At 37.3% G+C, this 21,025-nt stretch overlaps 1 protein-coding gene across 2 annotated transcripts in view; it reads left to right on the top strand.

Annotated features, from left to right (window-relative positions):
- The window catches only part of LOC123524464 (solute carrier organic anion transporter family member 4C1-like), a 112,844-nt gene extending 91,823 nt beyond the window's left edge, over window positions 1-21,021 (top strand). For both annotated transcript variants that reach the window (XM_045302674.2, XM_045302673.2), the window contains exons 9-12: window positions 3,213-3,357; window positions 5,568-5,740; window positions 13,481-13,545; window positions 19,815-21,021. In XM_045302674.2, coding sequence (XP_045158609.2) covers window positions 3,213-3,357; window positions 5,568-5,740; window positions 13,481-13,545; window positions 19,815-20,128 — 697 coding nt within the window. In that variant the 3' untranslated portion in view covers window positions 20,129-21,021. The remainder of the gene's footprint in view (window positions 1-3,212; window positions 3,358-5,567; window positions 5,741-13,480; window positions 13,546-19,814) is intronic.
- The last annotated feature ends 4 nt before the right edge of the window (window positions 21,022-21,025 follow it).

The following is a 21,025-nucleotide window of genomic DNA, read 5'->3' as shown; positions in this document are numbered from 1 at the left end:
ATGCGGCATTAGTGTCCGCAGAAACACAACGTTGAAAGGTGCATGTATGCGGCATTAGTGTCCGCTGGAACACTAACAACGTTGAAAGGTGCATGCATGCGGCATTAGTGTCCGCAGAAACACTAACAACGTTGGAAGGTGCATACATGCGGCATTAGTGTCCGCAGAAACACTTACAACGTTGAAAGGTGCATGCATGCGGCATTAGTGTCCGCAGGAACACTAACAACGTTGAAAGGTGCATGCATGCGGCATTAGTGTCCGCAGGAACACTAATACTGTTGACAGGTCCATGCATGCGGCATCAGTGTCACCTGGAACATTAACAACGTTGTCAGGCCCATGCAACATCAGTGTCTCCTGACACATTCACATGACAGCATCAGTGCTTACTGGAACATTTACAGCGCAGACAGGTTCTTGTCGGATTACTGTAGCCTTAACATTAACATTACAGACATCATCATGTTGCACGGAACACTAACATAACAGACAGGCTCATGTTTGTAACACTAGCATCTTATACAGGTTCATGTAGAGTCTGTGACAACTGTAACATCAAAATCATAAACAGATTAATTTCTCCTAGAACATTTGCATTAGAAAAGGTTCATGCAGAATCATCGATATCTAGAACAATTTCATTACAAAAAAGCTTCATATCACCTAGATCACTATAAATGTAGACATGTACGTGCGCAGTCACTGAATCAGTGCCGGAACACTCACATGATAGAGAACTTTGTGCCACCTGGAAAACTTACATTACAAACAGGTTCATGCGGCATCTACAGGTGTCACTTTGAAAATAATTGTCATACTGAACACTAGGATCACAGATAAGTGTGTATCAATACTATCTGGAGCATCAACATCACAGAAAGGTTCGTGCAGAATTAGTGCCATCTGTTACACTTACGTCACAGTGTGGCATCGATGTCACCTGGAACACTTACATCACAATCAGAACATTTTTTGATGTCCTTCGATAGTTTTTATTTGAAAGAATATGACAGAAATGTACATTTCCTAGCAAGTGAGTCATTAAAATGTTAACTAAGAAGATTGCCTGGGGGCCTACTTTGTGATGATTTTAAGGTGCTCTGTGCTTTAGGGAATTCTACCTTAATTCAATGATTTTAGGAGTTCCTCAATTATAATCTATATCAAAAGTCTCCACAGCTAAATAAATTCAATAGAGTGTAGTGTAAGTGTAGTCTACTTTCAACACTTTGAAAGAGCCTATACTGAACTTCCTTTTATCTTTTAATAAAGTCAAAATCCAAGACTAACCAAGAGCCTAAACTCGTGAAAAAATCTGAGTGAAAGAGAATGACATGCTCTTTATTATAAGCTTACTAAAACCATACTAAAAATTTACATAAAAGAAGTTATATAATTGTAAATGAGAGGCCCCAACAAAAATCTTTTTTTTTCAAATTGTGTAAACAGTTTAAGTTGTAAAGTAATGTTGCTACTTTGTTTACAACAATGAATAAAACACCTTATAGTTTATTTAAGGCAGTTGACCTTAAAGAAATTCACCAAAAAAAAGTAATCTCTATAAGCCTTTTCATTTATTCGTTTTTCATGGAAAGCAATGATCGTGATAGTTCCATCCAGAGAATGTTGAATTGCTTAAAATACAAAGAACAGAGAGCCATTACCTATCAGCTACCTTAAAATGTTATAATTACAACCACTATCTTAAAATGTTGTAATTTCATTTGATGACAATGACTTTTTGTTATATTATTTGCAGCAAAGTACTGTTGAGCAGTAAGAGAAATGCTTCAAAATGACTCATTGAAATGATGAATATAACCAGTCTAGCTACTTTGTTACACAAACGTGATACCAATTCAACTTCTTTTTAATTTCTCATTGTTGGATATATACATTTTACATTTTAACGAATAAATTTTGTGCAAACCAATGTATCATCATTGAGAACAATTAATAACTTTGGCTAAAAGATCAAAACTTTATAACGTTTCTTAATTTCGTAGAATTGTTTTAATGGAATTTATGCATTATTTTACTTTATTTTCATGAACTACAAAACTTTCTATCAGGGCCTCACTACAACGTATAAAATAATTGTCAGTGTAAGCCATGAGAAAAGTGTGCATGTTGTATATTGGATACAAAGAGATTTAAACAAATGCCCAATTTGATTTTTCTTTTTATTTCGACCAATGTTTTATGTTGGCTTCAGTTAATCTGTTCTCCTTAGATTTTCTTGGGTAGGTATCATCTCTAGTTAAACTGTTTTCACTTGCCTGTATAGACACCATTTTCAACCGGTAACGCCAATTTACGGTAATATGGCACTTGGTGGGAAATGAAGTAGGGCTTAATAGAGGTAAATGAAATGGCGGAATCTACACAAATGAAAGTCCATTTAGAAATCCTTCTAATTTCGAAACTACTTTATAGAACTGAAAGAAAAGAGATATGTGACCCAGATTACAACTTGACCTATAGATCTTCAAGATTAACATTCTAACCAAATTTCATAGAGATATTTTAATTAATGTGGCCTCTAGAGTGTCAACAAGCTTTTCCTTTGATTTTTTGACCTGGTGACCTAGTTTTTGACCCCACTTGACCAATATTTAAACTTGACCTAAAAATTATCACGATTAACATTCTGACCAAGTTTCATAGAGATATTTTCATAAATGTGGCCTCTAGAGTGTTAACAAGCTTTTCCATTGATTTGACCTGGTGACCTAGTTTTTAACCCCAGATAACCCAATGTCAAACTCTTCCAAGATGTTATTGAGGGTAACATTCTTACCAAGTTTCATTAAGATTGGGCCAAAATTGTGACCTCTAGAGTGTTAACAGTCAAATTGTTGACGACGGACGACGGACACAGGGCGATCACAAAAGCTCACCTTGAGCACTTCGTGCTCAGGCGAGCTAAAAAAACATGTAGAGTGTTTGCAATACCCATTCGTCTCCGTCGGCATCTGCGTCGCGTCCAGATTTGCTTAAACTGGTATGAAATGAAAAGAAAAATTGTGTGTTTTACATGTAAGATCAAAATATCTTTCACTCATGAACACCATAAAATAATGCATCTAGTATTCACTCATGAAAACTTTTACAATCTGACACTGAAACAAACAAATATTTCCTATATAGTAATAACATGTATTATGGCGTATAAGACATTAACCGCATTAGTTGAAATCTAATTTCAGTGAACCTGTAACGTCTCTATCGTATGAAGAATGTAGTGCAAGTTGCCATTGTGACGATAGCGTGTACCAAGTAGTGTGTGATAGGGAGGGACGAAAATATTACTCACCGTGTTTAGCTGGATGTCAATATGAAATCTCTAGCAAGGTAAGACATCTCTGTATTTGTCATCGAATGGACTTGGTCAGACGGCAAACCCTTTCATGGGAAACTGGTTTTCCCTATAGTCCTGTGTGAGACTGACATCCGTGCCCTATTTCTCCAAAACTTAATTTGTCTGACAATTGTTAAATATTTATGGACAAATTTGGTTTATATATATTTCACGTGGTTTGTGAAGTAATATGATATAAAAGGTAAACATGTTATTTGTGTTATATACCATCGTCGGATACCCATGGCCGATCCATTTTGTTACTCTCCATTAATAAGGACGGATGAGTGAAACGTAAGTAGGCAATCGTGGGTATCTGATACGGGTTCTTCTCTAGAACACATGAGCGTCTGCTCTGTTACTCTGTAAGGATCGGATTTATTTTAAATGTTACTATTTCACCGTAGATATGTGATTTTAGATGAACATTTCAGGTAAGAATTACCTACAATGGAACTATACAGGGAAATCCTGGAGACAATGTGAAATCCTGTTCCATGTATTGAACTGTACAAATGATAAATACACTTACCTTATGAACTTGCCAGACTAGAGTAAACTGACTAGAGCGGATGATTTTAAACATGAAAACCACATAATACTATGCAATACTTACCTTAATGACAGAATCTTGTCTATGTTTTAGAATTTCATTATTCCCAAAAGATTCACTAGAGCCATCCGCCTCAAACTTGGCGTATAAGATTTACATTTCTAATTACTGTTTCTACTTTAATAAGGAAATTCATGATCTGTATTTATTTGTAATTAATGATTGTTAAAAACCAGAAATCCATCAACAGTCATTACTATTATTCATTTTCTTATTTCTGTTTCGTGCTGGAATTCAATATGGTCTCGGTTCCCGAAATCCTTCTACCATTTGATTGGCGGATCTTGTATTGTTGCATTTCTAGATTTTACTGTTTTGATTGGTGGATGTTATATTCCAAAGTGTATAAAAGCCGGTAAGAAATCATGGTCCTCACTTCGGGTTTTTAATCTCATTGCATCACAGAAGTTTAAAACAACTGCTAACTTTCAATTTCACTTTGATAAGTTCAACACCAATTACGGCTTGAAAGTATTTGAAACAAAACTTTATGAAGGAACATTGTTATCATATGTAAATTTTACTGAACCATATAGTAAAAGGACTTTAAATTTGAAAGAAATCCAGAATCCTGACACATGTTTACGGCTCTTTGCCAGTAAAAACATTAAGTGGATACATCTAACTCTTTGGTGCTTGTAGGGATCAAACCTGTTAGGACTTGAGCAATGAGATCAAATCTACGTGTATTTTAACATTTTCCAGAACGTCAGATTTTCAGAGACTTATATTCCCGTAAAGAACTATATCGCTACAATAGAAAAAGAAAAAGGGTTGTTAACTTTATGTAAGAAAGCTACTATTCGTTAAATACAACCCGCTTATTTTACTCCTTTTCGCTTCTTTCAATGTTTCTTTTCGAGACATAAAGTTTTCATTTAGCATGCGGTAGGAACATGCCGATTTCGATAGAATGCTACACGTACTGAAAGAAAACACGATACTTTTGAGAACAGGCATGAGGAAAGGATGAACGATTAGGACTATTCATATTTGGACTACTTATGACAGATCAGCGTAGGCAGACATTTGATTAGGTAGTGATCAACCTAAAATAGATCTACTTTAGCTATGATATACACCTCTGTGTCTATATATAGTATGTGTTTATCTTCTAGTCGTATGGAATCGAAGCTAATCGAAAACTGTCCAGGTACCCGTAATGGTGTCAAAAAGTAGCTGGGGCCTATATATGTACACGTTCATGTATGGTATCACTATATGTTCTTGCCAAAGAGGCCCTTAAAATATGTGTGTGACTAAACTAGTGACATTTTTATGTGTGAACATTGGCCGGCTATCTTCTTTAATTCTAATGGACTGCCCAAAATATCTAAACTTGGCCAGGACCTATTCATTTACGTCCATACATGATAGCAAGTCGAATTTCTAGTTACGATATCAAAATCGAGTTAATAAGTCGAAATTTCTATTTACCCTAGTAAATGATTTGCGTTGAAATATACCTAAGTTGAAATTCCAAGTTTGTAAATAGTATCTATTTGGAACCTACATTCTGTCGAATAATCTACATTAAAATGCATTTATGACTTTAAAATATGTGCAACTTAACTGTTTTACTTTTTATAGATGTATTCAGACTGCCAGTGTGTGTCGTCGGGAGCAAATGTGACGTCTGTTACCATTGAGAACTGTATTCCATCCACCTGCAATTCACTGCTGTACATTTTCTTGTTTATGATATTTTTGTCAGCATTCTTCGTATCAAGTAGTACAGTGCCTGCTTTAACTGTGGTGCTAAGGTGAGTGCATCAGAACGTTCGTATCAAGTAGTACAGTGCCTGCTTTAACTGTGGTGCTAAGGTGAGCGCATCAGAACCTTCGTATCAAGTAGTACAGCGCCTGCTTTAACTGCGGTGCTAAGGTGAGCGCATCAGAACCTTCGTATCAAGTAGTACAGCGCCTATTTTAACTGCGGTGCTAAGGTGAGCGCATCAGAACCTTCGTATCAAGTAGTACAGCGCCTGCTTTAACTGCGGTGCTAAGGTGAGCGCATCAGAACCTTCGTATCAAGTAGTACAGTGCCTGCTTTAACTGCGGTGCTAAGGTGAGCGCATCAGAACCTTCGTATCAATGCCTGCTTTAACTGTGGTGCTAAGGTGAGCGCATCAGAACCTTCGTATCAAGAAGTACAGTGCCTGCTTTAACTGTGGTGCTAAGGTGAGTGCATCAGAACCTTCGAATCAAGTAGTACAGTGCATGCTTTAACTGCGGTGCTAAGGTGAGTGCATCAGAACCTTCGTATCAAGTAGTACAGTGCCTGCTTTAATTGCGGTGCTAAGGTGAGCGCATCAGAACCTTCGTATCAAGTAGTACAGCGCCTGCTTTAACTGCGGTGCTAAGGTGAGCGCATCAGAACCTTCGTATCAAGTAGTACAGTGCCTGCTTTAACTGCGGTGCTAAGGTGAGCGCATCAGAACCTTCGTATCAATGCCTGCTTTAACTGTGGTGCTAAGGTGAGCACATCAGAACCTTCGTATCAAGAAGTACAGTGCCTGCTTTAACTGTGGTGCTAAGGTGAGTGCATCAGAACCTTCGAATCAAGTAGTACAGTGCATGCTTTAACTGCGGTGCTAAGGTGAGTGCATCAGAACCTTGGTATCAAGTAGTACAGTGCCTGCTTTAATTGCGGTGCTAAGGTGAGCGCATCAGAACCTTCGTATCAAGTAGTACAGCGCCTGCTTTAATTGCGGTGCTAAGGTGAGCGCATCAGAACCTTCGTATCAAGTAGTACAGCGCCTGCTTTAACTGTGGTGCTAAGGTGAGCGCATCAGAACCTTCGTATCAAGTAGTACAGCGCCTGCTTTAACTGCGGTGCTAAGGTGAGCGCATCAGAACCTTCGTATCAAGTAGTACAGTGCCTGCTTTAACTGCGTTGCTAAGGTGAGCGCATCAGAACCTTCGTATCAATGCCTGCTTTAACTGTGGTGCTAAGGTGAGCGCATCAGAACCTTCGTATCAAGTAGTACAGTGCCTGCTTTAACTGTGGTGCTAAGGTGAGCGCATCAGAACCTTCGTATCAAGTAGTACAGTACCTGCTTTAACTGTGGTGCTAAGGTGAGTGCATCAGAACCTTCGTATCAAGTAGTACAGTGCCTGCTTTAACTGCGGTGCTAAGGTGAGCGCATCAGAACCTTCGTATCAAGTAGTACAGTGCCTGCTTTAACTGCGGTGCTAAGGTGAGCGCATCAGAACCTTCGTATCAAGTAGTACAGTGCCTGCTTTAACTGTGGTGCTAAGGTGAGCGCATCACATCCTTCGTATCAAGTAGTACAGCACCTGCTTTAACAGCGCTGCTAAGGTGAGCGCATCAGAACCTTCGTATCAATGCCTGCTTTAACTGCGGTGCTAAGGTGAGCGCATCAGAACCTTCGTATCAAGTAGTACAGCGCCTGCTTTAACTGTGGTGCTAAGATGAGCACATCAAATCCTTCGTATCAAGTAGTACAGTGCCCTTCGTATCAAGTAGTACAGTGCCTGCTTTAACTGTGGTGCTAAGATGAGTGCATCAAATCCTTCGGATCAAGAAGTACAGTGCCTGCTTTAACTGTGGTGCTAAGGTGAGCGCATCAAATCCTTCGTATCAAGTAGTACCATGCCTGCTTTAACTGTGGTGCTAAGGTGAGCGCATCACATCCTTCGTATCAAGTAGTACAGCGCCTGCTTTAACAGCGGTGCTAAGGTGAGCGCATCAGAACCTTCGTATCAATGCCTGCTTTAACTGTGGTGCTAAGGTGAGCGAATCAGAACCTTCGTATCAAGTAGTACAGTGCCTGCTTTAACTGTGGTGCTAAGATGAGCGCATCAAATCCTTCGTATCAAGTAGTACAGTGCCCTTCGTCTCAAGTAGTACAGTGCCTGCTTTAACTGTGGTACTAAGATGAGTGCATCAAATCCTTCGGATCAAGTAGTACAGTGCCTGCTTTAACTGTGGTGCTAAGGTGAGCGCATCAAATCCTTCGTATCAAGAAGTACAGTGCCTGCTTTAACTGTGGTGCTAATGTGAGCGCATCAGATCCTTCGTATCAAGTAGTACAGTGCCTGTGTAGCATTAAATATTGACACCGTTGAAAATTGACCCCATTGATCAAAATTTAATGTTGAAATGTTGGCGGGGTCAAGTCACAACGTTGAAAAAGGACCTTTTGATCGAAATTTAATGTTGAAATTTTGGCGGGGTCAATTCTCAACGTTGAAAAAGCACCTTTTGATCAAAATTTAATGTTGAAATGTTGACGGTGTCAATTCTCAACGTTGGAAAAGGATCCATGGGGTCTATTTTCAACGGGGTCAGTATTTAATATTACACCTGCTTTAACTGTGGTGCTAAGGTGAGTGCATCAAATCCTTCGTATCAAGTAGTACAGTGCCTGCTTTAACTGTGGTGCTAAGGTGAGTGCATCAGAACCTTCGTATCAAGCAGTACAGTGCCTGCTTTAACTGCGGTGCTAAGGTGAGCGCATCAGAACCTTCGTATCAAGTAGTACAGTGCATGCTTTAACTGTGGTGCTAAGGTGAGCGCATCAGAACCTTCGTATCAAGTAGTACAGCGCCTGCTTTAACTGTGGTGCTAAGGTGAGCGCATCACATCCTTCATATCAAGTAGTACAGCGCCTGCTTTAACAGCGGTGCTAAGGTGAGCGCATCAGAACCTTCGTATCAATGCCTGCTTTAACTGTGGTGCTAAGGTGAGCGCATCAGAACCTTCGTATCAAGTAGTACAGCGCCTGCTTTAACTGTGGTGCTAAGATGAGCGCATCAAATCCTTCGTATCAAGTAGTACAGTGCCCTTCGTATCAAGTAGTACAGTGCCTGCTTTAACTAAGGTGCTAAGATGAGTGCATCAAATCCTTACGATCAAGTAGTACAGTGCCTGCTTTAACTGTGGTGCTAAGGTGAGCGCATCAAATCCTTCGTATCAGGAAGTACAGTGCCTGCTTTAACTGTGGTGCTAAGGTGAGCGCATCAGATCCTTCGTATCAAGTAGTACAGTGCCTGTGTAGCATTAAATATTGACCCCGTTGAAAACTGACCCCATTGATCAAAATTTAATGTTGAAATGTTGGCGGGGTCAAGTCGCAACGTTGAAAAAGGACCTTTTGATCGAAATTTAATGTTGAAATTTTTGGCGGGGTCAATTCTCAACGTTGAAGAAGGACCTTTTGCTCAAAATTTAATGTTGAAATGTTGACGGTGTCAATTCTCAACGTTGGAAAAGGACACATGGGGTCTATTTTCAACGGGGTCAGTATTTAATCCCAGTAGGCATTTGACGTCGGTTAGACGTCGTATAGACGTCGGACCCCGACGTCGGATTAACGTTGGATTTTGGTTGGGTTTGCAAACCGTTTAGACGTCGGATCCCGACGTTGGCTAGACGTCGCAATCCGACCATTTTCCAACCAAACTCTAACCACTTTCCAACCAAAATCTGACCAAATTTTCAACAAAATTTGCAATCAAACAAGTAATCAATACATGTATTTTATCATCTTTATTTCACATGATAGCGACATAAGTCTAATATCATAAATTCAAAAAAGGTAATCCAGAAATTGAAACTTTCAAGTTTAGTCATGTCTGCATGATTCTTCAACTCCGCTAAAATTCCCATCTGAAATGTATAAAATTTGACAGTTTCATCATTTCATAAATTTTGAAAACTTATACAAGTATGCTAGAGCTATTATTAAAGAACATAATTGCTACGTACAAAACAAACATGTTTTATTTTAAATTCAATAAGAAATCTCTATAACCTCATAAAATGTAATGAAGTTTTATGTTAAACGCAACTGATTTTTAAAGTAATAAACATAATGCATCACACTAAAAAGAATAACTATTAAACTAAGTACAATTTTCAAAAATCTGCTACTCACGTTGCGGATCCCTTTGTGTAAAGTATTTATAAACTTGCTCTATCTTATCCCACAAAATATCAAATTACCGGAAGACTTGTGTAAACCGATGAAGGCTTATCTCACAAAGGCATGACTAATAAACAACATGTGTAGAAGAAGATTCTTAGGTGAATTTAGAATAATTTATACATGTGTATAGAATGCAATTTTTTCCTGAATGTTTTAAATTGGTAAAAAAGAAATCCGTTTCCGAAAAAAGACAATCTCATGCGATTTTGTAACATAATTAATGATAATGTTTGATGTGCGAATGACCTATTATTTATAAGCGCATGTTCAGGCATAACTATCTTTAAACTATACTAGCAAAATTACACCAGTTAATTTCATAAATGAAAACATTTAAACAGACTTTCTAACCAACCTAATTCCAACGTCTCCTAGACGTCTAAGCCTGACGTCTATTAGACGTCGTGGTTATGACGTTGGTAAGACATTGGATTCAGGTCGCCGACGTCGCGACCAAAATCCAACGTCTAACCAACGTCGGTACGACGTCAGGTGTTTACTGGGATGTTACACCTGCTTTAACTATGGTGCTAAGGTGAGTGCATCAAATCCTTCGTATCAAGTAGTATAGTGCCTGCTTTAACTGCGGTGCTAAGATGAGTGCACTAAATCCTTCGTATCAGGTAGTACAGTGCCTGCTTTAACTGTGGTGCTAAGATGAGTGCATCAAATCCTTCGTATCAAGTAGTACAGTACCTGCTTTAACTGTGGTGCTAAGATGAGTGCATCAAATCCTTCGAATCAAGTATTACAGTGCCTGCTTTAACTGTGGTGCTAAGGTGGGTGCATCAAATCCTTCATATCAAGTAGTACAGTGCCTGTGTAGCATTAAATATTGACCCTGTTGAAAATTGACCCCATTGATCAAAATTTAATGTTGAAATGTTGGCGGGTCAAGTCGCAACGTTGAAAAAGGACCTTTTGATCGAAATTTAATGTTGAAATTTTGGCGGGGTCAATTCTCAACGTTGGAAAAGGACCTTTTGATCAAAATTTAATGTTGAAATGTTGACGGTGTCAATTCTCAACGTTGGAAAAGGACCCATGGGGTCTATTTTCAACGGGGTCAGTATTTAATGTTACACCTGCTTTAACTGTGGTGCTAAGGTGAGTGCATCAAATCCTTCGTATCAAGTAGTACAGTGCCTGCTTTAACTGTGGTGCTAAGGTGAGTGCATCAGAACCTTCGTATCAAGTAGTACAGTGCCTGCTTTAACTGTGGTGCTAAGGTGAGTGCATCAGAACCTTCGTATCAAGTAGTACAGTGCCTGCTTTAACTGTGATGCTAAGGTGAGCGCATCAGAACCTTCGTATCAAGTAGTACAGCGCCTGCTTTAACTGTGGTGCTAAGGTGAGCGCATCACATCCTTCGTATCAAGTAGTACAGCACCTGCTTTAACAGCGGTGCTAAGGTGAGCGCATCAGAACCTTCGTATCAATGCCTGCTTTAACTGTGGTGCTAAGGTGAGCGAATCAGAACCTTCGTATCAAGTAGTACAGCGCCTGCTTTAACTGTGGTGCTAAGATGAGCGCATCAAATCCTTCGTATCAAGTAGTACAGTGCCCTTCGTATCAAGTAGTACAGTGCCTGCTTTAACTGTGGTGCTAAGATGAGTGCATCAAATCCTTAAGATCAAGTAGTACAGTGCCTGCTTTAACTGTGGTGCTAAGGTGAGCGCATCAAATCCTTCGTATCAAGTAGTACAGTGCCTGCTTTAACAGCGGTGCTAAGGTGAGCGCATCAGAACCTTCGTATCAATGCCTGCTTTAACTGTGGTGCTAAGGTGAGCGCATCAGAACCTTGGTATCAAGTAGTACAGCGCCTGCTTTAACTGTGGTGCTAAGATGAGCGCATCAAATCCTTCGTATCAAGTAGTACAGTGCCCTTCGTATCAAGTAGTACAGTGCCTGCTTTAACAGTGGTGCTAAGATGAGTGCATCAAATTCTAAGATCAAGTAGTACAGTGCCTGCTTTAACTGTGGTGCTAAGGTGAGCGCATCAGATCCTTCGTATCAAGTAGTACAGTGCCTGTGTAGCATTAAATATTGACCCCGTTGAAAATTGACCCCATTGATCAAAATTTAATGTTGAAATGTTGGCGGGGTCAATTCTCAACGTTGAAAAAGGACCTTTTGATCAAAATTTAATGTTGAAATGTTGACGGGGTCAATTCTCAACGTTGGAAAAGGACACATGGGGTCTATTTTCAACGGGGTCAGTATTCAATGTTACACCTGCTTTAACTGTGGTGCTAAGGTGAGTGCATCAAATCCTTCGTATCAAGTAGTATAGTGCCTGCTTTAACTGCGGTGCTAAGATGAGTGCACCAAATCCTTCGTATCAAGTAGTACAGTGCCTGCTTTAACTGTGGTGCTAAGATGAGTGCATCAAATCCTTCGTATCAAGTAGTACAGTACCTACTTTAACTGTGGTGCTAAGATGAGTGCATCAAATCCTTCGAATCAAGTAGTACAGTGCCTGCTTTAACTGTGGTGCTAAGGTGAGTGCATCAAGTACATCACATCCTTCGTATCAAGTATTACAGTGCCTGCTTTAACTGTGGTGCTAAGGTGAGTGCATCAAATCCTTCGTATCAAGTGAATTCCAGACTTTTCATCCCCAAGCCTTTTTCTCCCCTAGACTTTTCACCCCTAAGACTTTTCACCCCCAGTTTTACAAACCCTAGACTTTTGACCCCCAATTTTTATTATACTGAAGATATTGTAAAATATTTTGTTTTTTGAGATTTAACTTTTTTTTATTTCTTATAGGTTGTTATGGCATTTATGACGATAACTGTTACTTTACTGACCATAATTCTATAAATTATGGTACCCTGAATAAAGGGTCATATAGTCAACTGAATCAATGGATCTATTTTAACTTTAATTTGTTCTGTGACTTCTTAATGATTAAACTTTTTTCTATATTAATGTTATTTATTATATTGCTATTTGAGAAAAAGTCATTTGTTTCATTGCAAGTCAATAATGCCTTTTTTACTGTGGTGCTAAGATAAGTGCGTCAATACTCGAGGCGTACAGTCTTCGTTTCGGGAGGTTCAGTGCCTGTTTTAGCTGTGGTTCTTAGTTGAGTTCATCAAAACCGAGGCATACTGTCTTCAGTTGAAGTCATACAGTCCAAGCTTTAATTGTGGTGCTAAGCTGTATGCAGAAAAAAAAATGACGAGGCACACAGTTTTCGTATGAAGTAGGAGAATGTTTGCTTTAACTCTGTGATCGTCGTTTCAAGTAGTACAGTTTCTGCTTTGACTGTACTGCTTATGTGAGTGCTTCAATACACGAAGCGTGCATACTGTTTTATTTCGAGTAGTTCGACTGTGACAATTACGCACGTGCATCAATAGCTAAAATACCCCACTTACGTGTGATGTAAAAATAAATTCCAGGCATTGAATACCATAACCCGCCCAGTCGAGAATTGTTCCCACGAGAACAATATCTTTTCTTAATTCAAATAATTCGGAGTTGCTCAAATATACCACCTAATCAATGGCTAATATATTTCCATTTTTACTTATTTTTCAGATGTGCGCATGAAAATGAACGAACGTTTGCACTGGGTTTGTTGAATTTCATCGCTCGAGTAATAGGTAAGTTCAATCAAGACATGGACAATGCTTAAAATGTATAGCAATAGTAACGCAACCGTTTGTAATTAGAACAATGACCATGCTAACAGAAAATCATTAAAACCATTGCAAATTAAAGATGATTACACAGTTCACTCCATTCAATGAAACAGAGTTCTTTTACTATTTATTCACTATTTTATGATATTTATAAAAAAAAAATTGAAATCCGAAATTCATTGTATGATATCAATAAATGTACATGTAGTTATATAGAGATATCTTGAAAAACAAAGTCAACAATGTACATAATATAATGCATTATATAATTAAAGACGTCATTAGATGTATATTCTAATATCATTTTATAAACATATCATAAAATGAATTAAAGATATCACATAACATAATACTGGAAACCTCTAAATACGATTGTTTTTGGATATCCTTAATTCGTTTTAATATAACTATATTTTTTACTTGAAAATACATTTTATGATTTGAATAAATTCGCATAAAAGATCTCAAAATGTGTGTGATTTAATATCGTGAATTCAAATTATGGATATCAGTTATTCATACCAGTCTAACTTAAGGCCCTGTAATAATGTCCTTATTATGTAACATAGGACAATAATTAAAACAAACAAACCAAGTACGAAATGAATTTAATTTCTAGGTAAAATTAGACGTTAAAAGTAAGTACAAGTGGTTAAAGAAAAATATTATTTGTAGTATACGCATCTAGCCCTAGAATGTCTTATATCAGAAAAGAACAGGAAAACAATGCGTTATAACCAAGGGAATTAATTTCACTTCATATATCTTTAAAAGGCTATATACCAATAAAAGAAATTGTTCTTTGTTTCATATAAAATTCAGCTACTTCAGAACAATTTTGATACAGTTTCCAGATTTTCACTCCGTCGTAGACCTATTTTCCACAAGATGATATCCATACATTTGCTTCAAGAAAACGAAAAGAAAAAGGGGTGTTGAATTGTATCCAGTGAAATGCTAGTCAACTGAAGTCGGGTACCCTCATATTGCCGCATTTCAGAAAGCGGTCTGCAGAATAAACACCCTACTTTCGTTTTCAAGTAAACAACTCAAAAACATGCAAATAATAGCATGTAAAGTGTCTTATTTTATGTAAAATTCATCCCACGAGTGAAATAATGCCCATTTGGCCGCCGGTTTATGCACAAATGCGCGAAAAATGGAAAATTAGGATCTATTTATTAGGGACTTCTTTCGACTACACCACCGAAGCACATTTTTGATATAACCTTAAGGGGACGCATACTTTGAAATTAGAAAAAAGTGGGTGGGGTATTATAAAATTTACCTGCAAAAAAGTACAAGGTTTTGGTAAATGAAATGAATACTGTTTCAACTGTTATAAGTACACAAAGGATTGCTCACTAAAATAAAAATGAGAAAAACTGAAACAAGAAAGTTATTGTTGAATTACATAAGACTTCTTGTGTACATTCAAAGTCAACAATTAAGACTTTTTGGTGCGAAAATAATAGTGCTTCACTTTGTCCAAACATTTATCAATGTCCTACAGATTCTAACTTAAAGAAAGAATGTGAAATAAGTTCACTGTCTTGCTTTTCATTTCGCATATGTGAGCTAAAACACATTATTTAGTTTGTTTACAAAGTAGTGCATAAGAAAAGATACGGTGGTCAAGGAATGCCACATTACAAAACTAAAAAGAGTATATTCCCCTTAATACATTAAACATTTATCGTTACAGAAGTCTAGTGACTTACAATAAAGGCCTAGAAATGTTGCCATTATTAATTTTTAACTTGGTATTCATGAACTACAATGCACTTAAATATCAAAACACATTCAACAAACTTTTGAATTGTATTGTCTTAAAAATCCCAAAAATAAGGTATGAAATTTGGTTGAGAGGTCCAATGTGTATATGTGCAAAAGCAACATTCTAATCTTGTTTACAAAAGTTACTAATAAACAGCAGGAATGTCAATGATCAAAACTGGACGAATATACAGTTATCCTCACTTTAATGTCATTTATAATTTGTCCTTGAATTCTCCACCATACTTTTCATAATTCTGTTTGCACGAGTTGCACGAGAATGCTGTCATTCACGTAAAAAAAGGGGTCAAATAAGTTGTAAATGCAATATCATCTAAACGTAATTAATGGATTATGCAATTCAAGATAAACTTTATCTCATAACGTAACGAACATGTATAATGTTGTAACAACAACTTTACTTACACTGATTTAAGTAGCAGTCGGTTTATAAGTGACTTTATTGATTCATTTTGTGTTTTGTTATTGTTGTCAAAAAGTATAACGGAAGTGCCTCACAACTGAAGCGGAAACCAGTTTGATGCGCAAAGTAGTCCACTGTAAGTAATATTATTTGACAAATGTCCACAGAAATTAAAAATTTTCTAATATTAAAGACGAATATCTGAATAGGATTCATTATTTGATAAGAAATTATAATCATCGACATGTTTTTTTAAAAATCGTACACGTTGTCTCCCGTTGTTTATTAGAGTTACCTTTCGTCCGGCGCAGTAATACATTTGCAGTGAATCGCCGAGAAGTCGTGGGAAAATTAAAAACCATGTAAACAAACTAAAATTAACCACCTTTTCAAGATAAATTTCAAGTGATCGACATTATGCACTTAACCCGCCTGACCTGTGTAGCATCTTAGATATCTGTTCTAAGGTATTCATTGTGTAGAATGTCATGTTATGCCCTTGCAATGCTAATCCCACTCTGAATTTTTTGTTTACATTTTTTATCAATGACAAATATGGCGTCCATCCCGAGATGAACAGACGTGGCGTTAAATTTTTACATGTTTAAGCAAACCTGGTGTGTTAGAAAGAAAATCTCATCCCTTCAACATTATTTGGAACACTGTTATTGTAAAAAAACTGTTTTTTTCCCTTATACAAAAGCTTAATATTTTGTGTTGAATGAACTTTCACAGAGACCTCTGTTTTCCTATTACATTCATAGTACCACATCCTTATCCACAAAATACTGAATATTACAGGTGTCCATCAGTATTATATCAGTTTAGGAATATGTTTTTTATTTTCCCACCATCGATTTCTTGAATATGCACCCCTTCCGCATTGCTATATGAACTGTGAATGTAGCAATATGCGTCCCCTTAAAAGAAATGAGTCCAGATGCTAACGTGACATTGTCTTATACTAGCTTACAAAATAAATTGAATGTCCTTTGTTAAAACGCATAGCTGATGAGACCTTTCTGTCTTGTATACAATTTTCCTCTGGCTACCTAGGTAGCCTTAATGACTCGTACTACTATGATTTTCGAGAGCTCAATAATTTCTGGGATCAAGCAATTCACTCTGTATTTCAAACTATTTACACACAAGTAATTAATGATGTTCAGCTTAATCTCCTATTGGCTGGAACAACTTGACTTCACCGACATTTTTAAAGAAGTTCATATCAGACGATGTATTTGAATAAAAAACATGATAGTCCTATCATATTACTCTTCTTAGCAAAATCTGCAACGTGATATAATTTCCCTTGATGCTTAACTCTATCACTTGTAGCATTCAACTTGCAATAAGGTATGTCAGTAGCGCTGGATAACTTAGGACTGATTTGCACGTCTTCAAATTGTCCATTTCAGATGATACTGACGAATAAAATTTATTAATCAAATAAATTCTCATCGTCAACAACTCCTGTCTCCACACTTCTATAATCTACAGTAACTATATAGTCCATTACATCAGTCACTTTATTCGGCCCTTTCCACTATTATGTGGTTAGCTGGTAATATTACCAACAACTTGTCATCTATCTGCAGGCTTGTCATCTATCTGCAGGCTTGTATTCCTAACACTCTTATCGTAACAGTGCTTATATTCGTGTAAGCTTTCTCTAGCATCCTTGCATGTCTTCTCTAGTTTATCTATGATGTCTTCTCTAGTCTATCTATGATGTCTTCTCTAGTTTATCTATGATGTCTTCTCTAGTTTATCTATGATGTCTTCTCTAGTCTATCTATAATGTCTTCTCTAGTTTATCTATGATGTCTTCTCTAGTCTATCTATGATGTCTTCTCTAGTTTATCTATGATGTCTTCTCTAGTCTATCTATGATGTCTTCTCTAGTTTATCTATGATGTCTAATACGTACTCGTATGTGTTTCGGTTTTAGTCCATATTTGTTTTAGAACTTGTATTTGTCTGTTATGTCGTGCAACAGCTCCACTAGTGAGAGGGGAATCTCATGGTATGCAAACAATACAAAAACAGATATCCGTCTTTAGACGCATCTTCTTGAGCATGCTCTTTAAAATAACATTCATACGTTTACAAAAACCGTTGCACTTCGGATTGGACGGAGTTGTGAACGTCTATTTCAATGTGAGGTGAAATGACGTTCATCTGTCACGGAAATCCGACTCTGGAAAATATATCCAACAAAGCTTCAGCAACACGTTCAGTCTCAGTTCTAGGTAATGCAATGTCATAGTCGGCCGCGGTTAGAATATAACGATTTCCTTAATCTAAAGTGGGAGTTATAGGTCCTAATAAATCCACAAACACACAGTGAAATGTTGTCTCCATTATTGGCATGCATATATCCTAGTGGGACCTTTCTAACCTTTCCTTTTGAGGTCATTTTCTAACATACGTCACGTGACCTACAAAACCTTGTGACATCGGTTGTGAAAACTCACTTTCTGAACTATGTTGGGACTACAGTTCGTTTTATCTCTTTGATAATGCTGTTTTCTTCGAAAATACTGATAAATACTGATTTCGCAATAACGAAGTCTTAATTCGTTTTAAAAAAGATATACTTCGACTCGTTATTATAACTAAGACATTAAGTGTTACGGACGGACGAAAAATCTAACATACAGACGGACAGCGCTATTACTATATGCCTTAAAGTTTGCTGAAATTCACATCGTTTGTCAGCAATCGTTTCTAAAAAATAGTTTGTGGAACTGCTTAAAAAATGTACATTAGGAGATCGTGTCTCATGCAACTGAGCATAAAAAGCACAAATGTGAACTATTGGGATCGGATTGTTCCGTCAACAACTCTTAGAAGTCACAATTTTGGATCAGTCTTAATGAAATTGTGTTAAATGTTTGCCTGTATAAAATCTAAAATACAATAATGCATGGTCCGTTTTTGTTTGCTTACAATTCACCTATCATGTGTACACGGTTGTGTCTTTTTTCTGTTACTTTGACGAACATAAAATACGCAGATTGTCTCTGCGATAAGAAATATTGAGACACTGTTACCTTTGGGCGATGGGAGATATGTTCATTATGCATAGTACCCTCCTTTCACCGAACTGTGCGTTTTAGGGGAGAAATGCGCGAGTGAAATGGGTTAGTATATTTTCCAGTTCATTACCATGGTTCTTAAAGTATTCAGTTGGCATTAATTCTCCCACATTGAATGTACATACGCATTGAATGTACACTATTAAAACCCATGTTAAACCAAAACCCATGTTAAACCTAAACCTAACCTTATTATACACTCAATACATGCATACACCCAGTAGGTTCGAATTGATCTTGGTGTAAAGTATACATGGGGTATGATGGCATTTTCTTTCCTTTCTGGTCTTGTGCCAGTGCAATGAAATAATAGAAAGTACCTCATAATTACAATTTCAAACAAGCGCTGTCTGTTAAACACATTTCCCCACTGACGGCATGTCGGAGGCATTTTATAAGCTGTGAACTTGGTCGCCGATCTACTAACCGTAAGGCAGTAGATGCCATATCTTGGCCACAGATAATTATCCTAGGAAATTTCATAACGAATGCAGGCCAAACCTTTATTTAGTTACTGCGTGGAAATGGCTTTCAGTCTGGAGGTTATTTTGATCTTGACCTAACATAAAAACAATAGGTGTCATCTTACCACATGCATTCTTATAAAGGTTGACCACTGTAGGCCAAAGCGTTCTCTAGTTATTGTTCGGAGACAAAATGAACAACAGACTGATCAGACAATGAGCAAACAATTTATCCACTTCATCTTTGAAGTGGATGAGGTGGGATTTCTTAATGACGTGTGACTTTTGCGATTTTATTGAGAAACAAAACAGACAGTGGCAAATCCTTAAAAGTGCATGTAATGAAAAGCAAACCAATGTTCATTTGCAAAACGGCCTTGTCATTCATTTAACTGAAAGATAGTTGAACACCTTTCTTAAGTTTCTTACAGAGTAAGACTAATATTACTGTAAATAACATTGCAGGAACAATACCAGGGCCTATTTTATACGGGTCGGTGATAGATTCCACATGCAGAAAATGGGGCAAGAAATGTGGCCACAATACGTCTTGCTGGAAGTATGACAACGCGAGAATGGGGGAATACCTTGCATTTCTCGGTATGGGATTTACAGGTATTGCAACTGTGTTTTTCTTCTTGTCTTACAAGCTTTACAAACCTCCAACTCCAATGAAGAAAGAAACAACAGCAGAAAAGGAATCTACTGGTGTAAACGATCTAGATTCACCCGTCGGAATATGTTCCTTGCCGGAGATCACAGAGGACACGAAATTATGAGGGCGTTTAAGAAAAACTACACATGTTTGTCTGTTGATTTTACATATAAATACATGTACATGCTATTTCAACTCAGGCATTTACCAGAGTCTTACTAAAAGCTTGAGAAAAAATGTGGAGCATTTACTCACTAGATGATCAAATGCTAAACTGAAGAATGACAATGATAACGTAAGGGGTTTTAACACAGTACTGTTCAAGTTGTTACACGAGAATACCTAATGCAGTCTCAGTATTTATATTTTGTTAGCCTAAGTTAAAAAATAGGCCTATTGCGAATTCTGCTAGTCTTAAGTACATTTTGTTTTACACCTCCCTTGTAAATGATATCCTCAACGTATTTATTTGGCGTAACAAATCGTATATATTCCAAAAAGTGTTTTTGAAAAAAAATGCAAGTACTTAGGACATTTTCAGCCAACGAATGGATACAGAGTTAACTGCACATCTGTATGTTGATCAATCATAGGCAGTGTGTTTGGTATGTATGGTAAACAATATTTCATGTTGGCATCTTGTAGCTCGTATACTGCAAAGAAAGTGTCACTGACGGTCTTTCAATGACCCGCTCATAAATCCTGTTTAAAAGTTATAATACTTCACGAGTCACATATGGAACGCCGCAGCTGTCTATGTCGACACAGTTTAACAAGATATCATAGCTTTTTAATATCATAACACGCTCTGTAGACAGGATCACACTGTGCTTTGTCATGACAACAATAATAAGACACTGTTTTGACAAGTTAACATCTCACATATTTATGTTAATCTAGTATATGTCTTTCATTTTCAAACTGTTATATCACGCGTTTGTTGTTATCAAATAGCATTACGTTATACATTAAATGTTGTAATATTTTTGTATGAAATAAAAAGTTTGTTGACTGCTATAGT

This window comes from Mercenaria mercenaria, chromosome 3, assembly GCF_021730395.1.
Source record: "Mercenaria mercenaria strain notata chromosome 3, MADL_Memer_1, whole genome shotgun sequence".
Lineage (NCBI taxonomy): Eukaryota > Metazoa > Mollusca > Bivalvia > Venerida > Veneridae > Mercenaria > Mercenaria mercenaria.
The sequence above is the reverse complement of the archived record's forward strand: the minus strand, read 5'-3'. Positions and strand labels throughout refer to the sequence as shown.